We start from the raw sequence: 27,231 nt of genomic DNA, 5'->3' as shown, positions 1-27,231 counted from the left end.
CAGTCTACCTTAGAGGAAAATCAAGTGCAGCTGGGATTCAGCCATATGGTCTTCATTCCCTTCCTTTCTCTTTACATCCATTCACGTTTGACTTTTGAAGACCAGCTTTTGTTATTTGGTATACACATGGCCAAGCATGGTTGCCCCATAGTTTCCAAGTTTACTGTCCTCCCTTTAAGCAAACCAGAGATAACCAGTTTCTCTAAATTCCAGTTTTTATTACTGGGAAAGAGATCATAATTGGCTCAGTTTGGGACAGGTGTTATATGCATCAGATATAAAAAAAGTTTTCACAGTCCTGTTCTTGTGTATTAAGCTAAGAGGTGAAGGACACAGCTCTTAGTGACCTAGATGAGTGTTTCAAGTGCGCTCTGCAGAACATTGCCTGTCCATGAACTGTTTGTTATGATTCTGCTGCATTGAGCTGAGTACAGATACAGAAAGTTAACATTTAAAATCTTTTTTTAAAATTGAGGTACATTATGGACATGTAGTTTCAGGTATACAGGAGAATGATTTGATATGTTTATTGCAGATGATCACAATAAGCTTAGTAACCATGTGTCACCATACAGTTATGAAATTTCTCATGATGAAGCTTTAAAAAATATTCTTTGTGACTTTGAAATATGCAGTACAGTATTATAACCCATAGTCACTCTGCTGTGCATTATATCTCCGTGGCCTTTTTATTTTGTAATGTAGTGTATGCCTCTTGCCCCATTTTGTTTCCTCTCTACCTCCTCACTTCCACCTGGCAGCCACTCATCTGTTCTCTGTATCTGTGTTCTTGTTTTTTTCTGTTTGTCCTCCACCCCACCTCCCCCACCACACACACATGTAAGTGAGCATTTGTCTTTCTGAGTCGGATTTATTTCCCTTAGCAGAGCATAATGCCCTCCAGGTCCATCCAGGTTGTTGGAAATGGCAAGATTTTATTCTTTTTGTATGGCTGAATAATCTTCCTGTGTGCATACTGCATTTTCTTTATCCATTCATTCATCAATAGATACTTTAATGTAAATAATCCTGCAGTGAATATGAGAGTGCATATGCCTTTTTGAGTTAGTAAGGTTTTTCCTCAAATAAACACCCAGAAGTAGAACCACTGGATGGTATGGTCATCCCATTTTTAATTTCTTGATGAACGTCTGTGCTGTTTTCCATAGTGGCTGTACCCATTATGAAAATTCCCCCCAGCAGCACACGAGGGTTCCCTCCGCCCCACAGCCTCGCCATCCCTCTCTAACAGGCGTGCAGTGCTGGCTCATTGTGGTTTGATTTGTAGTTCCCTGATGTTTAGTGATGTTGAGCATCTTTTCGTGTACCTCATGACCATCTTTATGTCATCTTTGGGGAAACATCTATTCATATCTTCAACTTAGTTTTTAGTCAGATCGTCTTTCCCTTTGAGCTGTATGAGTTTTTGTATGTTTTGAATGTTAGCCCCTTATTAGATATATGATTCGCACATATCTTCTCCCATCCAGTAGATTACCTTTTTACTTTTTGATGGTTTCCTTTGCTGCGCAGAAGCTGTTTAGTTTGATGTAGTCCCATTTCTTAGTTTTGGATTTTGTAACCTTTGCTTTTGGTGTCAGATCCAAAAACTCTCACCAAGGCTTGTGTCAAAAAGCTTACTGCCTGTTTTTTTCTAGAAGTTCTATCATTTCAGGTCTTATGTTTATGTCCTTAATCCATTTTAAGTTAATGTGTTATAAGACAGTTGTCCAGTTTTCTCAGCACTTTATTGAATAGACTGTCCTGTCTGCATTGTGTATTCTTGGCTATTTCTGTCGTAAATTAATTGACCATATATGTATAGGTTTATTTCTAGGCTATTTTGTTCCATTGACCTATGTGTCTGTTTTATGCCAATACTATTTTACTGTAGCTTTGTGATATGGTTTGAAAGCAAGGAATGTGAGGCTCCCAGCTTTGTTCTTCTTTCTGAAGGTTGCTTTGGCTATTCAGAGTCTTTTGTGGTTTCATACAAATTTTAGGATTGTTTATTCTAGTGCTGTGAATAATGTCATTGGAATTTTCATAGGGATTGCTTTGGGTCTGTAGATTGCTTAGGGAACTATGAGCAGTTTATTAACAATATTAATTCTTCCAATCCATGATACAGAATATCTTTCCATTTATTTATGTTCTTCAGTTTCGTTCATCAGTGCCCTGTACTTTTCAGCGTAGAGGTCTTCCACTTCCTTGGTTAAATTTATTTTTATGAATTTTATTCTTTGATGCAATTATAAATGGGGTTACTTTTTCTGACAACCCAATGTGTATAGAAATGCTACAAATTTTTGTATATTGTGTATAGTTTCACAGTACTTCTTATTTTCTGATTTAAATGTCTTTGCTCCTCCTCCCCTTCCTTGCTTAATTGCTATGGCTAGGGTTTCCAACACTGTGTTGGCAACAGTGGGCATCCTTGGCTTGTTCCTCATCTCAGAGGGAAGGCCTTCAGCTTTTTGGTGTAATGTTAAGTGTAGGCTTGTTGTATATGGCCTTTATTATATTGAGGTATGTTTCCTCTATATCCAGTTTGTTGAGAGTTTTTATCATAAATAGATGTTGAATCTTGTCAGATACTTTTTCTGTGTTCATTGAGATGATCATATGATTTTTATCCTTCGTTTTGTTAATGTAGTGTATTATGTTGATTTGTGGATGTTCCACCATCCTGGCATCACTAGAAAAAAATTCCACTTGATCGTGGTATATGATCCTTTTAATATATTGTTGAATTTGTTTTATAATTTTGTTGAGGATTTTGGCATCTTACATTCATCAGGAATATTTGGTTCAGTTCAGTTGCTCAGTCATGTCCGACTCTTTGGGACCCCATGGACTGCAGCACGCCAGGCTTCCCTGTCTATCAACAACTCCCAGAGCTTGCTCAAACTCATGTCCATCAAGCTGGTGATGCCATCCAGCCATCTCATCCTCTGTCTTCCCCTTCTCCCACCTTCGATCTTTCCCAGCATCAGTCCTTCCAGTGAATATTCAGGACTGATTTCCCTTACGGACTGGTTGGATCTCCTTGCAGTCAAGGGACTCTCAAGAATCTTCTCCAACACCACAGTTCAAAAGCATCAATTCTTTGGCATTCAGCTTTCTTCACAGTCCAACTCTCACATATATACATGACCACTGGAAAAACCATAGCCTTGACTAGATGGACCTTTGTTGGCAAAGTAATGTCTCTGCTTTTTAATGCTGTCTAGGTTGGTCATAACTTTTCTTCCAAAGAGTTAGCGTCTTTTAATTTCATGGCTGTAGTCACCATCTGCAGTAATTCTGGAGCCCCCAAAAATAAAGTCTGACACTGTTTCCATTGTTTCCCCATCTATTTGCCATGAAGTGATAGGACCAGATGCCATGAAATTAGTTTTCTGAATGTTGAGTTTTAAGCCAACTTTTTCACTCTCCTCTTTAACTTTCATCAAGAGGTTCTTTTCTTCACTTCTGCCATAAGGGTGGTGTCATCAGCATATCTGAGGTTATTGATATTGCTCCCAGCAATCTTGATTCCAGCTTGTGCTTCATCCAGCCCGGCATTTCACATGAAGTACTCTGTATATAAGTTAAATAAGCAGGGTGACAATATACAACCTTGATTGTAGTCCTTTCCTGATTTGGAACCAGTCTGTTGTTCCACGTCCAGTTCTAACTGTTGCTTCCTGACGTGCATACAGATTTCTCAAGAGGCAGGTCAGGTGGTCTGGTATTCCCAATTCTTGAAGAATTTTCCACAGTTTGTTGTGATCCACATAGTCAAAGGCTTTGGCGTGGTCAATGAAGCAGAAGTATATATTTTTCTGGAACTCTCTTCCTTTTTCTGTCATCCAACAGGTGTTGGCAATTTGATCTCTGGTTCCTTTGCCTTTTCTAAATCCAGCTCGAACATCTGGAAGTTCACGGTTCATGTACTGTCGAAGCCTGGCTTGAAGAATTTTGAGCATTAATTTGCTAGTGTGAGATGAGTGCAATTGTGCAGTAGTTTGAGCATTCTTTGGCATTGCCTTTCTTTGGGATTGGAATGAAAACTGCCCTTTTCCAGTCCTGTGGCCACTGCTGAGTTTTCCAAATTTGCTGGCATATTGAGTGCAGCACTTTCACAGGATCATCTTTTAGGATTTGGAATAGCTCAACTGGAATTCCATCACCTCCACTAGCTTTGTTCATAGTGAAGCTTCCTAAGGCCCATTTGACTTCACATTCCAGGATGTCTGGCTCTAGGTGAGTGATCACACCATCATGGTTATTTGGGTCATGAAGATCTATTTTGTATAGTTTTTCTGTGTATTCTTGTCACCTCTTCTTAATATCTTCAGCTTCTGTTAGGTCCACTTTCAGTCCTTTATTGTGCCCCTCTTTGCATGAAATGTTCCCTTGGTTTCTCTAATTTTCTTGAAGGGATTTTGGCCTGTAATTTTTTTGTGGTGTCCTTCTCTGGTTTTGTGTCAGGGTAATGTCAACCTTTTAAAAGGAGTTTTAAAGAAGAAGAAGTTTCCCTCCTCTTCTGTTTTTTTGGAAGAATTTGAGAAGAATTGGTATTCATTCTTCAAATGTTTGGTAGAATTCACCAGAGCAGCTATCTGTCCTAGACTTCTGTTTGTTGGTAGGTTTTTGGTTACTGATTCAGTCTCCTTACTTGACCTGTCCAGATTTTCTACTTTTTTATGATTCAGTCTTGATAGGTTATATGTTTCCAGGACTTTATCCATTTCTTTTAGTTTTTCAAATTTATTGGTACATTAATTGTTCATAGTGGGGCTTCCCAGGTGGCTGGCTCAGTGGTAGGGAATCCACCTGACAGTGTACAAGATGTGGGTTTGATCCCTAGATTGGGAAGATCCCCTGGAGAAGGAAATGGCAACCCACTTCAGTATTCTTGCCTGGGAAATCCCATGGCCAGTAGAGCCTGGTGGGTAGTTCATGGGGTTGCAAAAGAACTGGACATGACTTAGGGACTAAACAGCATCACGGTTGTTCATAGTAATCTCTTATGACCCTTTGTGTGGTACCAGTTGTAACGTCTCCTTTCATTTACAATTTTGAGTCCTCTCTCAGTGAGTCTTGCTAAAGATTTGTCAATTTTATCTTTTGAATAAATCAGCTCTTCAGTTCAGTAGCTCAGTCATGTCCAACTCTTTGCGACCCTATGAACTGCAGCACGGCAGGCCTCCCTGACCATCACCAACTCCCAGAGTTCACCCAAACCCATGTCCATTGAGTCGGTGATGCCATCCAGCCATCTCATCCTCTGTCGTCCTCTTCTCCTCCTGCCCTCAATCTTTTCCAGTATCAGGGTTTTTTCAAATGAGTCAGCTCTTCGCATCAGGTGGCCAAAGTATTGGAGTTTCACCTTCAGCATCAGTCCTTCCAATGAACACCCATGACTGATGTACTTTAGGATGGGCTGGTTGGATCTCCTTGCAGTCCAAGGGACTCGCAAGAGTCTTCTCCAACACCACAGTTCAAAAGCATCAATTCTTTGGCGCTCAGCTTTCTTCACAGTCCAACTCTCACATCTATACCTGACCACTGGAATCTGCTCTTAGTTTCATTGAATTTCTTTTTTCTATTGCATTTATTTTTGCTCTGTTATTTCCTTCCTTCTACTGACTTTGAGCTTTCTTTTTTTAGCTTCTTGAGATGTAGAATTACTTGCGTGGGATTTTTATTTCTCAGGTAGGCATTTATTAGTATGAACGTTCCTCTTAGAACTGCTTTTGCTGCATCCCATCGATGCATGCATAGATGGTATGTTTTATTTCCATTTTCGTCTCAAGATATTTTTGATTTCTCCATTGACTCATTGGTTGTTCAGTAGCATACTATTTAATCTCCCCATTTTTGAATTTTCCAGTTTTCTTCTTACAATTGATTTCTAATTTCATACTCTTAGGGTCAGAAAAGATACTTGATTTCAGTCTTCTTAAATTTATCAAGATTTGTTTTGTCATGTGACATACAACCCATCTTGGAGACTGTTCCGTGTGCCCTAGAGAAGAATGTGTGTTCTGTTCCTTTGGGATGAAACGTTCTTTGTATATCTAAATCCATCTAATGTGTCATTTAAGGCCAACATTTTCTTACTTTCTGTCTGGATGATCTATCCATTGATGTAAATGGGATATTAAAGTCCCCTGCTATTAATGTATTGCTCTATTTCTCTCTTTAGGGCCTGTTAATATTTGTTTTAGGGACTTCCATGTAGCTCAGACAGTAAAGAATCTGCCTGCAATGCAGGAGACCTGTGTTCAATCCCTGGATCAGGAAGATTCTCTGGAAAAGGGCATGGCAACCCATTCCAGTATTCTTGCCTGGAGAATCCCATGGACAGAGGAGCTTGGCAGGCTAGTCCATGGGGTTGCAGAGTCAGACACGACTGAGCAACTAACAACCAGTATTTGCTTTAACTTAGCTGCTCCTATATTTGGTGCATAAGTATTTATAAATGTTATAAATATTGGATTTATGTATCATTATGTCATGCCTTCTTTTATTACTCTTTGTTTTAAAGTTTGTCTTGTCTGATTTAAGTATAGCTTCCCTAGATTTCTTTTGGTTTTCATGTGCCTGGAACATCTTTTTCTGTTCCTTCACTTTCTTTCTATGTCCTTACATGAGAAGCCTCTTATGGCGTCATACAGATGAGTCTTTTTTTTTTTTAATCCATTCAGCAACTGTCTTTTGGATGGAGTATTCAGATTCGGCAACAATTTGGGGAACTGCCTACAGCCTTACCACTCTGAATGCATCCATCTCATCTGAGCTCAGATGCTAAGCAGGGTCGGGCCTAGTTAGTACTTGAATGGAAGACCACGTGGGAGTACTTGGTGCTGTAGACTGAAAAGGGCTGAGCCTTGGGAGGATCTGTGGTGGTGGCTTGGAGGCAAGAGCCGACAGGCATCATAATCTAAAAACTTTTATAGCAACTTAACAGAGTAATCTTATTTCTAATACATTTCTCATGTACTTATTTGACTTCATTTTTATTGTATCTTCAAAAAAGTATCAGGGTATGCTGGATTGGGAAGGGAAAACATTGGTCCTTGACCACAAATAGAGAGCTACTGACCTAGAACACATCTAAGAAATGAAGTTCACTTGAAAAAAAACACAGTCTGATTGCACCCAACTACTTGTTGGGGTTGGGGGGAAAGGCAGAAGAGACAGGCAACATGGTTGTGTCCACTTACTACCCAGTTTACTCCTAGGTTTTACTGGGCCTGCGTGATACCAGCGACTCCATCGTGGCCATTACTCTTCACAGCCTAGCAGTGTTGGTCTCGCTGCTTGGACCAGAGGTGGTTGTGGGAGGAGAGAGAACCAAGATCTTCAAACGCACTGCCCCAAGCTTTACTAAAACTGTGGACCTTTCCCCAGAAGGTAAGAGTGATTAAAAGGTCGTGTTATTGTTTTATTAGATTTTAAACATTATACAAGCAACACAGATAGATTATATTCAAATGATAGAGAATTAAAAGGAAAAAGTTTCTTTCCCTTTTTCACCTCCTTCTAGGGCATCTAAGGTAACCAATTTTAATGGTTTAATGGGAATTCTTTCATCCTTTTGTAAGCCCGCAAACACAAATGTATTTTAACACACACACATAGGATTTCTTAAAAAAATACTATGCACAGTTCCACAACTTGATTTTTTTCATGTTAACAGCTAATCAGGGACCTGTCTCCAGGTCAATACATAACTACCTAATAATTTGTTTTACTGATAGCTGCCTAGTATTTCATTGACTATAATTCATTTAGTGACCTCCCTCGCTATTGATGGCTGTTGCACTCCTTTCTAAATTTCTTACTGAGTCAAAGGATATACAGAATATTTTACATCTTAATAGTGTCAGTTTCCAAAACTGAGCCATAGCAGCTCTTAGTGACACCAAATGTTTTAATTTTAATTTCTTTAGATTTTGATGGCCTGTTAGGTGACAAGCTGTTGATTTTTAGGTACTTAAATCGAGAGAAAAAAATCCTTAATTCTGATGTTCCCATTGAAATATTACCTGAGTAGCAGTAATTTCTGGTCTTTATAGGCTATAAAAGAATAAGAATTTTGTATTGACAGCGCTGTTGCTTCTTTGCTCCTTTGTATAACCCTGAAGGTGATGGCCATGTTATGAAGCTCTAAATCTCTGATTCAGTTCTCAATGATAGTGAGTAGAGAGCATGGAAATGGTTATTAGTAAAAAAGAACTGCCAGACTTTTCTCTAATTTTGCTGCCAAGAGAATTTTTAAAGCAACACTGACTTCCTCAAAATTTGAGGAAGTCAGTGTTAGTGTGACTCTGAGGAGCTTGAAGAAGGTGATGTAGAAACTGTCACCACCTCTTCAGCCATGAAACATCCACACCAAACTGAGTGAGGTCTATTGTTACCAGTTTTTCTTTTAGCAGAGCACACCAAGAGCAGATGAAGGGTTTATATTTCATACTAGAGGAATTTCTGGCCATAGGAGAGGATATGCATAGTTTTGAGATAAGGACGGAGAAGGCAATGGCACCCCACTTCAGTACTCTTGCCTGGAAAATCCCATGGGTGGAGGAGCCTGGTAGGCTGCAGTCCATGGGGTTGGGAAGAGTCGAACACGACTAAGCGACTTCCCTTTCACGTTTCCTTTCATGCACTGCAGAAGGCCATGGCAACCCACTCCAGTGTTCTTGCCTGGAGAATCCCAGGGACGGGGGAGCCTGGTGGGTTGCCGTCTATGGGGTCGCACAGAGTCGGACACGACTGAAGCGACTTAGCAGCAGCAGCAGAGAAAAGTCTGGCAGTTCTTTTTTACTAATAACCATTTCCATGCTCTCTACTCACTATCATTGAGAACTGAAATCAGAGATTTAGAGCTTCATAACATGGCCATCATCCTTCAGAGTTATACAGCTTTACATGTTGAATTAACAAAAGTCCCCACTCCCAACAACTTTATTTATTGGATGGGGTTTTCTGATTCTAGATATTTTACATACTCTCCATTTGGATCACTCTATAATCTGAATAGGAAACAGAAAAGGGCACCAAAGCATCAATAGCGGTTAAGTTTTTATTAAAATAGATTTTCATGAAAACTTTAATCCCACTGACTTGCCAAGTTAGACTCCTCATCCAGGATGGCTGAGACCCCGGTGACAGCTTGTATCCCAGATCTCTGGTAAAGAGAGGCCCTGGTCCTATAGGGCAGAGGGGCTGCTGGGTGAGGGGCGTGTGTAAAGGAGGTACTCTTAGATTTTTTTTCCTTCTTATAGTTTACCTGCATGATCAGACTTAAGAATGAAGGCTGATACTAAGGTTTATGAAAAATGTACCTGAGGGAAATAAGTCTGCATGAACAAGAGTTAGGGAAGACAATGTAGAGAAGGGGACAATTTGTAAGAAAAATTAGTAGGTTTCAGCAGGGAGGGAGGATGGTGGCAGAAATACCAAGAGGGTGGTGGGCTTGCAAAGATCAGTCTGGGGTGAGGAGGGGAGGTGCAGCCTGTGATGACTCAGCCCAGGCCACCCCCTCATTTCCCTAAGGCAGACAAAGTAGTCAGAAATTTTGCTAGGATCCTTTTGACCAGTACTCATTCTTAAAAGTATGAACTTTCTAAAAGGTGCTAAAGACTACATTTTCTTAAAACATTTTTCTTTTTCCAGTTGGGAGTTAAATGTCCATAACATAAAATATACTATTTTAAACATTTTAAAGTGTACAGTTTTGTGGCATTAAGTACATTCATATCCGTGTGCTTGTACTCTTTATTCTTAAAAGGAAAGTAGAATCAAGTACAGTTTTAAATCACCACTGAGATGTTTTTAAAGGCTGTTAACTTTTATAACTAGGTATCCTAGTTTTCTCTCTGTATTCCAAATGCTTACCTAATGCTTGAATCCTTTGTTTACCACCATGTGGACACTTCCATAGTAGGTATGACTCTCCAAATATTTGGAGACGTCCTCTCCCAGCAGGTTATCTCTGATCTGTGTTAAATATACCCCTCCTCTTAACTGTTGCTCACCTAACATGTGATAGGAAAAGAAGCAATTTACTACTCTTTCATTTTTTGGAGTTTTTATTTATCTTCAGATTCTCCTGTGCACGTCACCTGCAGCCAGCGCAGTCAGAGCTTGCCAATCTTGAAGAACGCCCCCCCTGGCATATTCCCTAAATGTTTTTCTGGCAACATGCCCATCAACAGCAAGAAGCACATACCACAAGATTACTACAGTACTTTTCTACAGACAGGTAGATTTATTAAATTTATACAGCTGTTCCACTGCTTGGTGAATGTTTTCCTGAGTAATTAAAATTCTGAAACTAAAGGGCACTTTGGGACTATTGAGACTTAATTCTCTTATTATTTACAATTACGTAGTCAGCTTGGGTGCATCTTTTTCCCCTGGACTATAGGGTAAATACTTGTGTTTTCTTCGTAACTGGTGGAGACATTGCTTGCATTCTTTTTTGCACCAGATACTTCACTTTGGGGACTTTCCCCAAATTATATCAAAGTATGATAGTTCTGGAAGATGTTATCAGGTATACCATGAAAGAGGAGTTCTGTGGTTAAATAAGTTTGTGGAATTAAGCACACAGTCAGACCGTACTACAAAGGACTTCATGACTTGACTATGCTTATGAAAATCTATTTAAAATGAGGATATGTTAAAGTGAGGCAGCCTACTTGAGCATACAACACTTTCTCAAGGTGTACATAATTAACGTATCAGTACCTGGCTAGAACATTTTTGTATTTGTTATAGATAAATAGTATGTTTGAGTATTTAGTAAAGGATTAGGTGCTCCAGTTAATTGTTGCTTGGTATGTGCCCATCAAATCACATTTGTTTAACTTGTATCTTTGCTGGTTTATGTTCTGCTGGGCTACCTCATAGTTCAGTACACATGGGTTATTTCCAAGGAATTGGGTCTATACATTTCTTCAGTGTTTACTTTCTCCTAAATATATTGCATGTCTTAACCAACATTTTATGAGAATAACTCTTATACATATCCCCCCCACAGATGATCAATTTTCTCAGCCTATCAAATTTCCCATCAATGGCATCTCCGAAGTGAAAATTACCTCAGGAGACAGTGAAAATTTCCCATCAAGTTCTAAAAAGGCTGAGGAGTGGCCTGACTGGAGTGAGCCTGAGGAGCCTGAGAACAAAACTGTCAACGCAGAGGTTTGTCCTGCAGATCCCCACGCAGCGGCCCAGTCCCCACTCACTAACCTGAATGCAGAGGAAGAACCTTGGGATGACTTTGAGCCCGGCAGCTTAGATACTGAAGTAAATCTGGAAGGTGGAATGATGCCCACAAGACCTGTTACCTCAGGGGAGCAAAAGGCCACTCCTGCTTTGCCTTCAAAATCGAGCCTACCCCCAAAGACCAGTCTTGCACAAAGCAGGGATGACCCAGACCAAACCAAGCCACCGAAAGTGTTGTCACAAGAAAGGCGCCTTAAAGTTCCATCAGAACTGGGTTTAGGAGAGGAGTTTACCATTCAGGTAAAAAAGAAGCCAGTGAAAGACCCAGAGTTGGACTGGTTTGCTGATATGATCCCAGAAATTAAGCCTTCAGCTGCTATTCTTATTTTGCCTGAACTGAGGACAGAAACAGTGGTTCCCAGCAAGGATAATGTCTCATCAGTGATGCACTTTTCCTCAAAATTCGCTGCAGCAGAAATTACTGAGGTGAGGATCATTAAATTGTGTTATTAGTTTACATATTTCCCTCTCACAGGCAGCAGTTATATTGTCCCATTTATAAAGAAAAAAAAAAAAAAAATACACTCTTTCCCAGTGATAGAAGACTGATGTCCACAACTGGTTTATTAATGTGATCAGAAAATGAACAAAATCAGTTCCTGTCAATGGCATCTTTTTTTCTTCCCCAGGAAAATGTATTAATAGAAATGCTTGGGCTAAGTGTTAAATAGTTCTTGTGAAAGTTTTTTTTTAATGCTGTGATTTTGTAACAGCAGAACCAAAGTGACCCTACTTTTCACGTTTCTGTTATAGTAAATTATGTATGAAGAAATGTATTCTGGCGTCGAAAGACACGTGTTGGGCCCCTTTTAAATTGCCGATCTTTCAAATCTGAATGTGACTTGTTTCAGCAGGTTGCCCTTGTTTGCTCTCTTTCGTTGCAGGGAGAGTCTTCAGGCTGGGGGGACGATGGTGATCTGAACTGGGACGATAACAGCTGGTGACAGTGGCTGCAAGTCACTTTTCAGGAGAAAGGATTTCTTTAAAACAAACAAAAAAATCAAACTAATACCTCAGAAGCAGGCACTGCAGATGAGAAAGCCCCAAAGCATCCTGTTTTTCTCATGTCAGGAGCTCTTTATCCAGTCTACCAATGGAAGTGAGAGGAGACCTGGCTTGCTGGCGGAGAGCCCTGGGCAGTGCAGAGGTTCACAGCCCTTCTCAGAGGAAGAGCCTGTGCGTCTGACAGAGGCCAGTTTCTGTGAAGAGCAAGTGGCTGTGGAAAGGTGGAACTTAACTGCTTTCTTCCAGAGCAATTCTGGAAGTAAAGAAAATAAACACAAAAATTCAAGCTGATTAGCTTAATTCTGTGCCATTTCTTTGTCAGAAGAGTAAACTCTATTATGGAATACAACTTACTGAAAAACTTTTAGCTATAAAGTATATAAATGATTTTAAATTGCTAAGGTTTCCTTAGGCAGCTTATTTATTTGTTTACAGAGGTACTATATGAGTGAGTGGCCCTATGGAGACCTGGGCAGTTACCGACTGTTCCACTTGTATTACCTTGTACCAAAGTCCTTAATGAGAAATATCCCCCCCAATCCTGCTCTCTAAATGTCCATAAATAAAGACTTATTTTCACTAGATTCAACTTCATAAAAGTTTTATGTGTTAGATCATGTACAGATATGTCAATATTTTCATTTACAAAATGTACTATAGGGTAACAAAAATATCATATTCAACTCATTTACCTAGTTGACAAAATGGTCTAGTCCACTAACTCTTCACCTTAGAGTACCTGACGTTTTAGCTTATCAATCCTTTCCTGAAGCGTCTCCATTTCCATCAGGAGCCAGTCTGGAGGAGGAGACTTCTGGAGTAGTAACTCGATCGCCTCCAAGGCTTCTGTTGCCGCTTGCAGTGTTGACCTGTACTCATCTTCTGAGGGGAGCTCGTGACGGGCTCTTTTCACACAAGGCTGGCAAATGAGAAAAACATGTAATGCCATAATCCCCGTTCCAAACAGAACTTTCCTTTTGGACTAAAGCTTACAAGGACAAATTCTAAAATTGTCAAGTTTTATACGAAAATTTTATTCTAGTCTTTGGCTCACAAGGGCAGGAGACCCTTACCCCCGCCTTCATCTGGAGAGAGACATGAAGGCAGTGTTGATTTGCAACAGGGATTCAGGGTGCTACCACAACTGATGCTCAGGGTCCGAGGAAACGAAGAGGTGCTGCCTTGTCCAGTGACTTCAGGTGAGTGTTCTTTAGCCATATAATCTGTCCTTACAAAAAAGCCCCAAGTATGAATTTTTTAAAATGCCCTTTTCTTTTTAATGCTAAGTTTATAATGATGCTTTCACTGCACCAGAAGGAGGACGAAGGGTTAGAGCCATACAGTTTTTAAAATCATTGTCTTCCTACAGATGGTCGTAATATATAAATTCTTTAGGGCTTATTTACACTACTGATATATTTAACTTTGTAGATTTAAGGCATAAAAGTTAACATGTCTTGAAAACCACTTATTGGGTTTTTAAGAGTTGTAACTTATATTTACCATTATGGATTGCCATTCCAAATATACTATTAGTGCTCAAACAATTTTGAGTATCCTTAGAAATGTCAGATTTCTGCCTTATGATAGATATAATTTCTGGACTGGGATGAATGAAGCAAAGGATCAAACTAAACACTTAAGAAGGTATGTGAATCAGTTTTCTTCTGTGGTTCAGAAACTACTGCATTTGTAGCATCACTGGTACAGACATAACTTTTCCAAAGGTTATTGCAAATAGTTTAAAGTTATATTAAAAGTATATTCAGTATGATGTTTAAAACATTTTTTGGAGTCCCACCTCTGTTCTCTGTGTTGTCAGCCTTCCAGAAAGAAGAAATGTGATTTTTAAAAGAGCAACTACCATAAAACAATTTCACATGTCTATTCTGTACGAGGCAAAGAACCATGCTAGTTTCTGTTCTACTGTTGTAAGTAATAAAGCACATTTTTTATTAAAGCTTGATCCACACTGAAGAGCAGTCCATACCTGTAAAGATGACATCTTTGTTTCTTCTTGAGTAACTTTAGCAAAAGGCTCCCAGAAAGTACCTTTTTCCTGTTTGATACGTTCCAGTCTCGCAGCTGTAGTTTCATCTACAAACCCCGTCTGCCAGAGATCATGAAGAACCAAGTAAATACCAACATTAGCACTCTCAACTCGTTATCAAAATGGTGTGATACTCAGTGAAAAGACCTGTGTGTATTAAATGCTGAATGTTTAACTACAAGGCTCAGCTTGTGAACTATGCAAATTCTGGAAGTAAGTTGGACTCATCTGTAAAAATTATTCTCAGTGTGATTTGGGTAAAAATATTTTACAGTGTACGCCTTCCCTACAGAGAAAAAAAAAAAGATTATCTGCTAGCCTTTACTGAACAGGGTGAGAAATTTTTAAAAGAAACATGTACACACCCTTACTTATATCCAGCTTAACATGTACACACCCTTACTTACATCCAGCTTATATATAATATATGCATATATACAAAAAAGAGACATAGCCCACTTCAATGAGATATTCTTAAGAAAATTAAGTACTTAAGCATAATTCACTTTATCCTAGTATTCTAAATTTGTGGTTTAACTGTTCTATTAGTGTTTCGGTTAACCTTTAACTTACATCCTACCACTGTCCCCATGTAAGTTTCAAAGCTCACACAAAATATGGGAGCCACTATTTGGAAAAGTCCTGATTGGATTATGGTGGTGAATATGACCCTCTTGGGCCTACAATTCCACATGTGAGTCTAATGATGGTGAGTTACTGGTGAGGGATCCGCATTCTTTTTCTCTGGGCCTGGATGATCAATGCTGCAGTATCCCAGACTACAGCCAGAGTGACCCAAGTGTTTCACTTCTGACCTGCAGTGAGGTCCCAACTGCTTAATAAGCTAACAGGATATTCAACCTGGCAATAATTTTTAAAAAGTAACATAACAAAATGTGTTCTGCTACTTGGATGCTATACAAATAAAATACCTTCTCCAAAAAGGATACAACTTTTTTCTTTGTTTCTTCAGAACTGAGACATTGTGGAACTATCTCTTCATGAGTAGTTCCCTATTAAAAGATTGATAAAAAACTAATTTCAGTACATTTTAATAACCTGCAAAAAGAAGTACACAAGTTTTAAGAGCTACTTTAATTAAAAATGCAACTTTAAAAGAAAAATCACTCAAAAAATAATAAGCTCATAGTTATTTGAGGGTGCACAAGTATAAAGTTGTGAGCTGTAGCGATTTCTGCCCAGTCATCCCAACATTTTTGGGTCCCATTGTGATGAAGGGCAGGACTGTACAACGGCAGCTGAGAGTAAAAGCAGCCCAGGGCAGGGTCGCCTTCTCTACAGAGCTGAGCTAACAGGTCTGTGTTCATCAACTTAGCTCCCGTGAAAGGTGGAGATGAAATATATTATCATTCAACCCCAAATAGCATCTGAATTAGGACACCTAGTCTGAATGCCTGTTCTGATCATTACTACTGAGGACCTTAGGAAAATCACTTCCCTTCTCTGGACTTCATTTTTAGATCCTGTAAAACAGAAGGCTAGCAATATCTCCTCCAGAAATTTTATGGCTAAGATACAAAAAGCAGCTCTATACATGTTTTTGGAATATTTTGCAATATCAGAAAATGTTTTAGAAATCATTGTGATAGACTGGCCTTCTAATTAATTACCTCAGCAAACTGAGTAAATGCCTCCAAGGAATGTTGTTCCAGTAGCCAGTTCCTGTCAGCTAGCAGTGAAGCAAAAACAGAAGACAGGCTGGGCAGAATTCTGTCCTACAAAGAAAACCAAACCTTATTAGAGGAGAACCTCAGCAGAGTACATTCCTTATCAGTTTTCCTTAATTCTGTCTCAGGGAACACAATAAAACGTGTTCAATTGTGTCCCTCCTTTGCTCTAAGCCCCACTGCCTTTGTGTTAGCTCTCCTTCCGATGTGCTTCCAGCTGGGGGGTGTTCGCTTCCATTTCCCCTGTTCTGGAGATGCCTCCTCAGGCACCTGCCTGGTTTGCTCCCTCAGCGTCAGGTGTTACCCACATGTCACTACGGTGAGGACTCCAGTGACCAAGTCTGATTTCAGACTCTACTCCCACATATACCTTCTTTCTTCCCCTTCTCTTGCTTTATTTCTCTCCATAGCACTCACCACCAATTTAGTCCTTTTCATATATCCCCACTTTAGTACTCTGTTGCTTCTCAACAGGCTGAGGGTATTTATTAGTTTGATTTACTGAATACTGAATCCCCAGCGATCAAAATAGCACCTGACATATAACAAGAACTCAACTTTTTCTTGAATGGAATAAATGAATTAATATCACATGGGTTAAATGCCTCTCATATGCTGATGAATTCCCCCAAATTTCTTTAGATCTTAACTTCACTCTGAGAATAGGTAAAGTAATTTCTGCTTTTATTAAACATTTGCTCCGTAGGTTCTGGGCCCAGCAGGGTCCATGGCTATGGCACTGATGAAGCAGAATTTCAGAATACATTTACATTCATTTTATGCTAAAAAGATAGCTCAAATGCAAGTATCTTTGAATACTTCTATCCAGAGAGTTGAAAAGAAGCTGTCAACTCTACACCTACCTCAAGAAACACAACTTTACGTGATGGAAAGCAACAGTATGGTATTGTCTACCTTTGAACGAGAGAGCCCTTTACAAACTAACCAGTTCAAGTTTTGGTTTCAAGGTTTTAATTATTTAACATGTACTGAGAAAACATTCATCATATTTTTGCCCCACTTACATAACAAGTTCTCAGCACTGAAATCTTCAGTATGACCTAGAAGTAGGGGGAAAATGTCAAGTGTCTAGAATTGTCTTGACCACAGTAATAAGGAAGGAAGAACTCAATTTAGGAGGAAGACTTCTTTTTGCTGTGAAGTATGTCTTAAGATTCAGTAGAAGTGTATCACCAGGCCTTTACAGTTTTATTAATACGTATTTGTCAACTATATATACTTCGCAAAATTTTCAAAAATATCTTCTAAAGAAACAAATAGGCTCCCTTTAATGGATATAGAAACCAAGAGAATAACTGATAAATCACCCAATTTCCTCACTATACATTGTTCCCTAGAAGACATACTTTCCTTCCTTAGGAACTTTGTATGCTAGAACCCAACTATCATAAATCTTACTGTAGCCAGTTCTATAAATTATTTGTATGTCAACATATATTTTTCTAAAAGTAAATGACTTGAGTTATACTAAGACAGTAACCCTCTCTTCACAAAATAGTTTTTCTCCAATTTTCATTTGTCAGCAATCCATAGAATTCCAGAAATTAAAGCCTGAAAATCCCTCAGTAATTATGAGAGATTTTGTTAACATGGGAACAACAGGATTAAGAGAGTATTACCTGGATAGTTTGAGGTATAAAAAGTTTTCCCAGAGAAGAGAGAAAATCCAGAAATGCCAATCGAACATGGTCAGGAGGCTCTAATTTAAGCAGTGAGGTCTGCAAAGTTATAACCTGCAAAGTATAACCAAAGATGCAAAGATCAAAGAATAGTTACAAGCAGTTATAAAACAAGTGCTTTGTAGAGACACGACTAAGATTTTGATGGGTATGCAGGACAGGAAACCAAACCAAACCCAGGACAGTCAAAGATTCTACAAAGCCTACACTTCACAGGTGGAATTTGAATAAAACAATAAAATCACTCATTCAGTTACTACCACAATATTAGTCTTACCAACCATTGAAATAAAAAATTAAAAATTCATGTGTTTCTGAAAAACAATATGCTAGTGTTCTTCCTTTAAATCTTTAAAAATTATTTTGCATTTTAAATTCTAGAAGGAGAAGTTCATTCTTTAAACACGGATTGGCAAACTTTCTGTAAAGGGCCAGAGGGTAAATATTTTGGGTTTGTTCCTTGTTGCATACATATATATATATAGATATTTTAACAAACCTTTAAAAATGTAAAAAAATCTTCCTTAGCGCTTCTGATGAAAACAGGAGAGCAGAACCTAGTCAGGAGGCCAAAGTTTGCCTGGTGTAAAGGACACTGAAATAGTCTTCTATGGAAGCAGTGTCTCAATGAATAATTTACTTATGTTGAAAATTTTAAATGTTAGTTATTTGGATTTTTTAAAAATAGGTACAATTACATCAAAACTATCAGTATTTTTCAAAAAAGATTAGAATCTTCAGAATCAACATATTTGAGTCAGTTATTTTACTACATTCTCTGTAAAACATATATAGTAACTAAAAATATGCCTAATTAGTAAACTTTTTTTAATGCTAAGTTCTTCATATACACAACCAAAACCAGAGCTACTAAAAACAAGGTGTTGCTAGTCTCACTCTCTGCAATATGCTGCTGCTGTTGCTGCTGCGTCGCTTCCTAAATAGGAAGGACTGGCTTTACCTCGGAATAGTTTTCTTAAGTGACAGTAAGCTTAAACCAACAATTAGGGGATTGGGTCTGTCTAGTATGAACTCATTCCAGATCCTCAAATCACTTCAGGTAAGATGAAGGCCTTCTCCCCTTTTCCCTCTCTCCATCACTTAGAACCACCCAAAGCAAGGCATACCTGAGGCAACACCACGAGGATCCCCCAGTGGCCCTGGTTCTGCTAGGTCCAGCCATGCAAGCTAGGGACCAGAGGAAGAATTCAGTAGTGCTCCTCATTTTATTTCTTCAAACAAAATGAGGATTATCCTCAAGTCCATGTTGGTTTTATTGCATAGCTTCCCTAGTGGCTTAGATGGTAAAGAATCTACCTGCAATGCAGGAGACCAAGGTTCGATCCCTGGGTTGGGAAGATCCCCTAGAGAAGGAATAGCAACCCACTCCAGTGTTCTCGCCTAGAGAATCCCATGGACAGAGGAGCCTGGTGGCCTACAGTCCATGGGGTCCCGAAGAATTGGATAGGACTGAGTGACTAATGCAACTTCAACAACAGCTCCTGGCATACCTTTGAAAATGCTATAAAGGCAGGGTTCCCAGGTGAACTGACTCCTAACCTCAGGGTTTCCTAAGCAGTTACCAGCAACAATGAAACAGGTCTGACTATTCAGTATCAAAGAGATAAGAGAATAGATAGCTTGCCCACTATTCTTACCTGACTTACTAGCTGAGGATCTAAAGTTTGAATGAAAAATCCCAGCAGTGGAAGTAAAAGACTGAGTGTCTGCTGAACATAAGGTTGACCTATTACCTTAAATAAGAAGCACAAAATAATTTTGGTGAAAATTTTCCATTACATAAGACTAGCAACATTCACATTTATTATATTCCAGGAAATATGCTAAGCACTTTATATTTATTACTTCACTTATTCCTTATAACTCTGAAGCAGGTATTATTACCCTCACTTTACTACTAAGAAAAGGGTAGAGAGGTTAAGTAATTTCCTCTAGACACACAGGAAAAAGTATAGCCATGTTCTAAACCCAGATTTAATTCAGATGGGCATCTCATTATTTTTATCTGTCACAGAAAAAGCTTGCTTATTCCTTAGTCTTCTTAAAATTCCATTCTCCTCTCCAGAACTCTTGCTTCTATTATGATATTACAAGCTTTATCACCAAGAAAGATCCTCAGTGAATATTTATTGAATAATTTAATGAGGATTAGGGGAAAGCACTTGAAGCTAAAATGCTGCAACAGTGAAATCTAACCATATACATAAACTTTAATGATAAAATATCATCTGCAAAACCATTTCTGTTATTTCACAAACATTAATGTTGCCTTCAGCTTCCACTGACTGGGACACCCAGAGGCCAGTATTTCAACTTATCAATGTCATAGTTAGATATTTAACTAAATATGATTTTTAAATTACAATGATCTGTGGGACATATATCATTCTAATTCTAGCCTGATTTTGGCTTTTCTGGAGAAGAGGAGTACAAGTTAACCACATCCATTTACTTGCCCCTTCTACTATTAAGCCAGACCACTCTCCCAGTGCTCAAAAGATTTTATAAAAGAACTCCAGAATCACAGAAACAGGCCATAGCAAACAAAGAAGAAAAAACAGTAAGAGTTGAAAATAGTAGCTAGACTGTCACTGTCACTTCACTACTTTCTAGTTTTATTAATATAATTCTATCAACTTAAATAGAACTGGCTGAAAGAGTAAAAGTAGGTATTTTTAAGTTCTAATCACAAGTGCTACCAAGAACCTAAAGTAATTACATACATTTTACTCTGTATGGAAATTTCATTCTCTTTTTCAGTATTTTATTTGTTCTTCAGCAAAATGATTATAGTTGCCTTCCTTACCAGTTTAACATTTAAAAGAATTGAAAGCTGACTTCCAACTTCCTTAATTGCAGTTTGCTGCCCCAAATCCAGAGCTTCACCAGAAGAATTACATACAGCAAGCAGAGCAGAGAGCACTGTGTTCTAAAGGCAAGAGACAGGGAAAGGACCTGAGTGCAGACATCAGTTTAAAGGAGCTGGAACCCAATTACCTGTCGGTTTTGAGTTACCTCTAACTCTTCATAAAAACACTAGAAGTGTATCTCTAAGACCCAAAGCCATCTTTTCAGCGATGTCTTAATACATGTATTATGTTAGCCAAATAAGATGTATTTATAGAAACACTCAAATTTTTGGCCAACCAATATATTTTGTTAAAACTACTTTCCTTATACACAGAAACATTAGCTTCATTTTCCTAAAAAATTTTTTTTTCCTTTTAGGTTGAAAATTTAACAAAATGGAAACTGCATCATATTTTAAAAAATAGATTTGATACAAATGGCCAATACGGTCAAGCTAATTCATACTATTTATCAACTAAATTTTTTTCACATTATGTACTTAGCAACCTTTTAAAGTTTACTAAATTATTGTTGCTGTTGTTGTATAATTAATCTTTAAAATTTTTTAGCAACACTGCCTTCAATAAACAAATATAGTACCTAAGTACACTATTTAGAATTTAAAACAAAAGATAATTTTTCCTGGATTCACTCTTAATGATATATCAAATGTCTGTCTCTCTGGCCAGGAATGGGGTTGGTTGGCGTGTGGTAACAATCAGTAATTTTGCCCTTCATCCATTATACTTCAACAACCACACTTAATTTTATGTAATCACCACACAGCTTTTAACTTACAATTAACTTATTTCCTTTTACAATAAACATTAAATAACTTGCTGATCTGGTTTTGGTCATAGAGTAAAGCCGTTGAATTTTAGAAAATAGGTGCTTTTATTTTATCTAATACAAAAGTTTTTGTCTTTACTATAGAAATTTGTGTATAATGAATACAAAACCTGAACAATCTCACCAATAAAGGCACATAGAAATATTTCCTTTCAATATATGTAAATGTTTTAAATTATCTTTATGATTAAGGTCAAATGCCACTATGTAATAGAGTATCAGAACATTTACACTCAGTTTAGAAATATAAGTCTCAAGAAAACCCTGAATTCAATTTAAAATTGCAAATAAGCCCTCACCCCTTTGAATGCTCTGTGCCCATCCTTGCTTGATTTGTCTGTTATCACAAACTGATATATAATATGTATCTAAGTTTTACATATATATATATATATATATATATATATATATATATATACACACACACACACACACACATGTGTGGGTGTGTTACTTCTTTGTCCACAGCTAAAGAATGTAAGTCCATGAGAGCAGGAATTTTTGTTGGTTTTGTTCTTTGATATATTTTTATCTCCAATGCCTAAAACAGAGCTTGGCACATATAAACACTCAAAATATGCTGAGTGAATGATGAATCAAAGAATGTGCAAATAAACACCAAACAACATGTACTATATTCAGTTTCTAAAATTGTATTTTGACTTATAGATCAACTTCTTTTTTATTTCATTATTTTAAGAGGGCGCATTCTAAATAGAAAGGTATATAAAGACTCAGAAGAGATTTGCATAAAATGAGGGTTGTACAAAAAGGAAGAATCTTCTCTACCAAATCTAGAAATATGTCAGCAAATATACTACAAATAAAGTATTTCATAATGTGTTTCGTGTTGTTCCACCCTCCCCTCTCATATTTACATCAATCAAGATAATAGCACATTTCTCACAGACTCTTACAGTGTAGAAATATGAAACTCTTGCTAGATTCTGAGGGCACAAACTGTGTCTTTTTAACAACACATCCCCAGTAACTAAAGCAGCTTCATAAACAGCTACAGAACGAATCAAGGCCATCATAATGCACTTACCAGAGACTCAAGTTCTTCTAGCGTGCGGTTACTGCCTAGCCACTTCATACACCATGCAGTACCTGCTCTGGTGACCTCAAGTGCAGTTTGTTTCCTAAGCTCAGCAGGTAATGCCTGAAAGGAAATATACTGCCACAGAAGCAGATTTTCTGTTTCTTTTGGGGGAAATTTCTGGATAAACTCCACCTGAAATTAATTGTTAAAAAAACAAGAGTAACAGACAGTCTAGTGAACTGATACACCAAAGCTAAGTATTAGCTTCCATATTTAATATTTTTTTAAAGTTCTTGGGATTTCCCCTGGTGGTCCAATGGTTAAGTCTCTGATTCTGCACTTCCAGTGCAGGGGGTGCAGGTTGGATCCCTGGAAGGAGAACTAAGGTTCCCACATGTTGTGGGGTGGTATGACAAAAAATAATAGTTCTTAACTGCATAACAGTATCACAAGGTACCAGATCAATGTAGCCTAAATGAACATGCATTTTAGTTATTTTTATTTTTGCATTTGTTTCCAAATTGAAAAAACAGGTTAAGTGCAACACGATATAAATGCATTAAGAAATATTAAATAATGTATTTCATTATTAGTCATGTCAGCTATTCTAAATGCTTCTACCCAATAAGTCTATTTTTCCCTAAGAATCAGTGTACTCAACAACTTGTACAGCTAAATCAAAAGTAATATTCAAAAACACACCAACAAGATTGATTTAGCCAACCTTTGTGGCTTACTACTTAGCTATCACAGAGAAGCAAAGGTCACAGGTTCAGTTTTCCAATGGGCTATCCAGCTCTGCTCTACTTTAGACAACATATGAAACTCATTCGCAAGTGTTCAGAACAGTATGGTTGGCAAAACAATTCTACCACTGAAATAATTCAAAGTGTTTGCCAGGTTAACAGAAAAACAGTATTGTTAAAATGCCACGTTAACGGACTAGATAAAAATGGCAAAAGTTATTTGAAGAAAGAGTTAAACTGTTAAGTCAGTTTCTGGTGGAAAAACTGCAAGAGCAATGGTGTACTTAATTACTAATTAAGGTATACTCTAGGAATATTGATGTAATTTTTAAGAAGAAGAATTCAATTTATAATATCCAAAATCTACTTGCTGAATGACAGAAAAAAAATTTTCTTACATCAAAAATGAGAAAAGAAAAAACACACCACTATATTAAATCTGACAGAGAAACTCTTCTACATTATATATCATATTTATATTTGAATTTTATTTGTTTGGAGAAAATACTTAGCTGTCAACACAAGGGAGAAATTACATAGCTATCTTCTGGGACAGCTGATAAAGCCAGAAAAATGGATCCCTTCTTGAGCTATGCATCTATTACAACAGGCAGCTTTACTCTTGAAACCAAACTACATCAGGAAAGCCAAGAGAATTGTGCCAACTAACATCAATTCAAACAAGACCTTTCTTTATAATAAAGTCCAGTGAGTGAATGATTTCCCTTTCCAAAATAGAACTATAAGTAATAACACCCTGGACAACATAGGTAGGAGTTGCCAAGATCTGTTACATACAAAGACTGATTTATTTATTTACTATTCTGGGTTTGAAAACCTTGGCCTCAACACAGTTTGCAAGATTTAAAACTGCTAGTGCTGACAGTTCACAAGGAGTGAAATATAAGGGGATCTAATGTGCAGAGCACATGACTTCCCTCCTTAACACTGAGAGAAAAATACACCAGTGGGCTTAAAATGCAAATATATTAAGTAATCTTTCCTTTACATGAAAATGGTAGCACAGCTGCCAATGTGCTTCAACCAGACCATACTAATATCCTTTCCCCCCAGGTAACCTCAGGAAATAAAAAAGCATATTTCCTAGGGTAAAAGGGCATAAGGAGGCAGAGGCAACATCCCACAGAGGAGGGCTCTGAAGCAGCTGCATGAAAACCAGCTAAAAACAATACGGGAGCCATGCAAAGAGCACAGACTTGGAAGCAAATCAGATCTTATCTGAATCCTAGCTCAGTCACTTATTATGTGTGAGCTTGGAGAAGGTCTTTAATTATCCTGAGTTATTGAATCTTCATCTGTAAAATGGACATGATAACATATCTATCCCACAAGGCTGAGGTAAGGATTAAAAGAATTAAAGTGCCTACTACAAAACCTGGTCCATAGTATAGTCTGAAAAAAATACAGGCTTCCCTGCTGCTTCCTTTAAGATGCTGGATCATGTCTTAAGAGAAAAGGAAAAAGAGCTGACATGACATGACATGATAGAAGAACTAACACTTGTTAAATGCTTACCTGATGCATATATACACTCTTATCTCCTTGAGTCTCACAACTGCCGTCTAAGTAATAATATTTCAATTCTAGGATTAACTAATTCTCCCAAGCGCTCTCAGAACAGGAATTCAAATTCAGGTTTCTCCCTTAATTTTAAGTGTTATACAGTAACTTGAACACAGCAGGAAAAATCAGTATTTGATAAATGAAGGAAAATGTTACAAGTAACCCCTCATTTATCCATAACTTCATATCTGATAGTTGGAATTAGTAAATTTCAGAATAAACTGAGAAGTATATAAGAGATCTCTAAACATACACTAGAGTTTGTTATAACAAATCTGCTAGAACTCACTTGGGGCTAATTCATTCAGAGTTGTATTATCCTAAAAGTTAAAATTTCTCAACTCTGGGAAAAGAATTTTATTCCTATAAAGTGAGAAAATCGAGGATCTCTTCCAAATCCCACTTCTTCAGGAAGGGCCTGCCAGTTAAACAGGGCTTCTAGGAAGAACCATATACCAGGAACCAAGAGTATGACCTTTGATAGGGGAGTGGAAGGTATTAAAATTGCACTTGGAGCAGACAACTCTTCAGGAGTTTTAGAGGCATGAACAGCAACCCTAACATGTTTTCTGGAGGGCGATGAGGTGGGCCTGCTGTGCTTTTCTGCCTTGGAGACACCTAAGGAAGAGGGCCAGAAGGTCAGTGTGGCTCCTCGCTACCCTGCCATCCTCTCTTGGCAGGAAAGCAGGCATGGACTTGGGGTAAATACTCTGGTCAGAAATAACTCAGCCTTTACTGAGTACCCTCTAAACTCAGCACTATGCTAAGTATTTCACATATATTATCTCTAAATCCTTATGAAGTTTTCCAAAATAGTTACACATTTCTGTCACTTTGTAGGCAGGCAAATAGTTTCAGAAACAATGACTTGCCCAAGGTCATATTAAGCCAGGATTCACACCAAGGCCTTTAACCCACTTCACTAACCTAGTGTTTCCCCAGCTTATATCCATGTCAGAATCATGTAGGAATTTAATAAGAACAAAAACAAGTTACTGAGCCTCACCCAGCAGCCACCACTCCATACCCATTCTATTCACAGGCTTAGGTCCTGGAACAGGTTCCAGGACCTGTATTTTATAAAAAGTTCGTAAGAGCTCCAAAGTGACTAATCCAAGGGACTATACCAGGCTACCAAGGTTCCTGTAACTGGAAAATCTCCTCTGTCACACAGAGCTTGTCTTCCTCACAATGGCAAACAACTAGGGCTCATCATACTTCCAATTTTCCCCAGAAAGTTCAACTTGTTTACTTTGAAAAAGATAAAGATATCATTTTCATTTAGAGCATAAGTAATATTCTAGCTCTTCAAAATAAGTTAAAGGGACAGGGGATACAGAACCATTTCATTCCAAGTATCTTAAATGTATGAGAAATAAGAAGAAAGAAGACAGAGTTAGATGTACTCAACCTCCACCTACTCCTCCGCCATCTTGTTCTCTCAGAAGACAGAGTTAGAATGATTATCTGTAACTTGCAGTAAAGACACTGACAAGGACTCTCTCCTTGACCAATCTTAAGTCAAGCTCTTCTTAGCTCTCTTCTTGAGAAGACTTTGACCCTGGGCTTGTATCCATCTTTTCTGGGTCTTGCATTATCCAATTTTAGCAAGAATCATAACTAAATTTAGAAAGAATCCCTCAACCTTAGTATCTGATCATCCTGGTCTGTGTTCAGCAAGAATCTGGTCAAGCCAGGATGACCCCCTCACCTCTGATGTTTCCTTTTAGGAATTTTTATCCACAAGACTCCTACCCTGCTTCTTGACCCTAGATTCACACTAGTCTATGCTGTATTCAGAACTGAGCCCAGTTCTACACTGAAATCTCTTCTCTCCTATTGCAACAGCTCTGAATAAGATCTGTTTTTATCACTTTAACTCCTGTATAGCTTTGGCTTTTCTTTAACATCAAAATCTAAATCCACCTAAAAGCAATAAGCAATGTAATCAATACATTAAAAATTTACATTCAGATGTTAACATTTACATGCAGAATAAATGGGAGTGAAAAAGCCTTCAAAAGTATCTGAATCCAATTCTCAGCAGCTGCTCAAAAACAGTGACAAAGATATCCTTGCCTGTTGGAGTGGGGCCATGAAGAAGAAGAGACGCCTCAATAGTATTGATAGGTTGGTGAGCTGATAACATTCTCCAGGGCAAGATTTTATCTGGGAAAAGACAGGAGAGAGAGCAGAGATCAAAGACTTAAAATCATAGCTTTTACAAACTTTTATATGCCAAAATATTAACAACAGCTCTTTCTGGAAAATAACATGGAATTTTAATTTTGATTTGGCACTTTCCTCTAATTTTTTCTCTTCCATGAACCTAGATTACTTTTGTAATATGGAAACAATTGTGATATATTTAAAAACAATACTTTTGAATTTCTAATTACCATTTTGA

The 27,231-nt window shown here is 38.0% G+C and overlaps 2 protein-coding genes, 1 long non-coding RNA gene and 1 pseudogene across 9 annotated transcripts in view; 3 read left to right on the top strand and 1 right to left on the bottom strand.

Annotated features, from left to right (window-relative positions):
- Window positions 1-12,878, top strand: part of SCYL3 (SCY1 like pseudokinase 3) — a 41,713-nt gene extending 28,835 nt beyond the window's left edge. For all 3 annotated transcript variants that reach the window (XM_027564762.1, XM_027564764.1, XM_027564765.1), the window contains 4 exons: window positions 7,236-7,407; window positions 10,103-10,261; window positions 11,042-11,715; window positions 12,174-12,878. In XM_027564762.1, coding sequence (XP_027420563.1) covers window positions 7,236-7,407; window positions 10,103-10,261; window positions 11,042-11,715; window positions 12,174-12,233 — 1,065 coding nt within the window. In that variant the 3' untranslated portion in view covers window positions 12,234-12,878. The remainder of the gene's footprint in view (window positions 1-7,235; window positions 7,408-10,102; window positions 10,262-11,041; window positions 11,716-12,173) is intronic.
- LOC113907104 lies at window positions 6,749-6,866 on the top strand (annotated as a pseudogene).
- C16H1orf112 (chromosome 16 C1orf112 homolog) overlaps window positions 11,834-27,231 on the bottom strand; it is a 50,927-nt gene continuing 35,529 nt past the window's right edge. For 2 of the 5 annotated variants that reach the window (XM_027564757.1, XM_027564761.1), the window contains 10 exons: window positions 26,904-26,993; window positions 22,501-22,686; window positions 20,560-20,682; window positions 19,391-19,486; window positions 17,673-17,786; window positions 15,976-16,080; window positions 15,277-15,357; window positions 14,285-14,404; window positions 13,034-13,213; window positions 11,834-12,547 (listed from right to left, as the gene is read on the bottom strand). In XM_027564757.1, coding sequence (XP_027420558.1) covers window positions 12,377-12,547; window positions 13,034-13,213; window positions 14,285-14,404; window positions 15,277-15,357; window positions 15,976-16,080; window positions 17,673-17,786; window positions 19,391-19,486; window positions 20,560-20,682; window positions 22,501-22,686; window positions 26,904-26,993 — 1,266 coding nt within the window. In that variant the 3' untranslated portion in view covers window positions 11,834-12,376. Of the gene's footprint in view, window positions 12,548-12,986; window positions 13,214-14,284; window positions 14,405-15,276; window positions 15,358-15,975; window positions 16,081-17,672; window positions 17,787-19,390; window positions 19,487-20,559; window positions 20,683-22,500; window positions 22,687-26,903; window positions 26,994-27,231 lie in introns of all 5 variants that reach the window. The other 3 variants (XM_027564759.1, XM_027564760.1, XM_027564758.1) reach the window with 3 other exon arrangements.
- LOC113906518 lies at window positions 13,212-14,281 on the top strand. Its single transcript, XR_003514904.1, has 2 exons — window positions 13,212-13,493; window positions 14,117-14,281. It is a non-coding gene; the product is annotated as an uncharacterized LOC113906518 (long non-coding RNA).

This window comes from Bos indicus x Bos taurus, chromosome 16 (genome assembly GCF_003369695.1).
Source record: "Bos indicus x Bos taurus breed Angus x Brahman F1 hybrid chromosome 16, Bos_hybrid_MaternalHap_v2.0, whole genome shotgun sequence".
NCBI classification, from domain to species: Eukaryota; Metazoa; Chordata; class Mammalia; order Artiodactyla; family Bovidae; genus Bos; species Bos indicus x Bos taurus.
The sequence above is the reverse complement of the archived record's forward strand: the minus strand, read 5'-3'. Positions and strand labels throughout refer to the sequence as shown.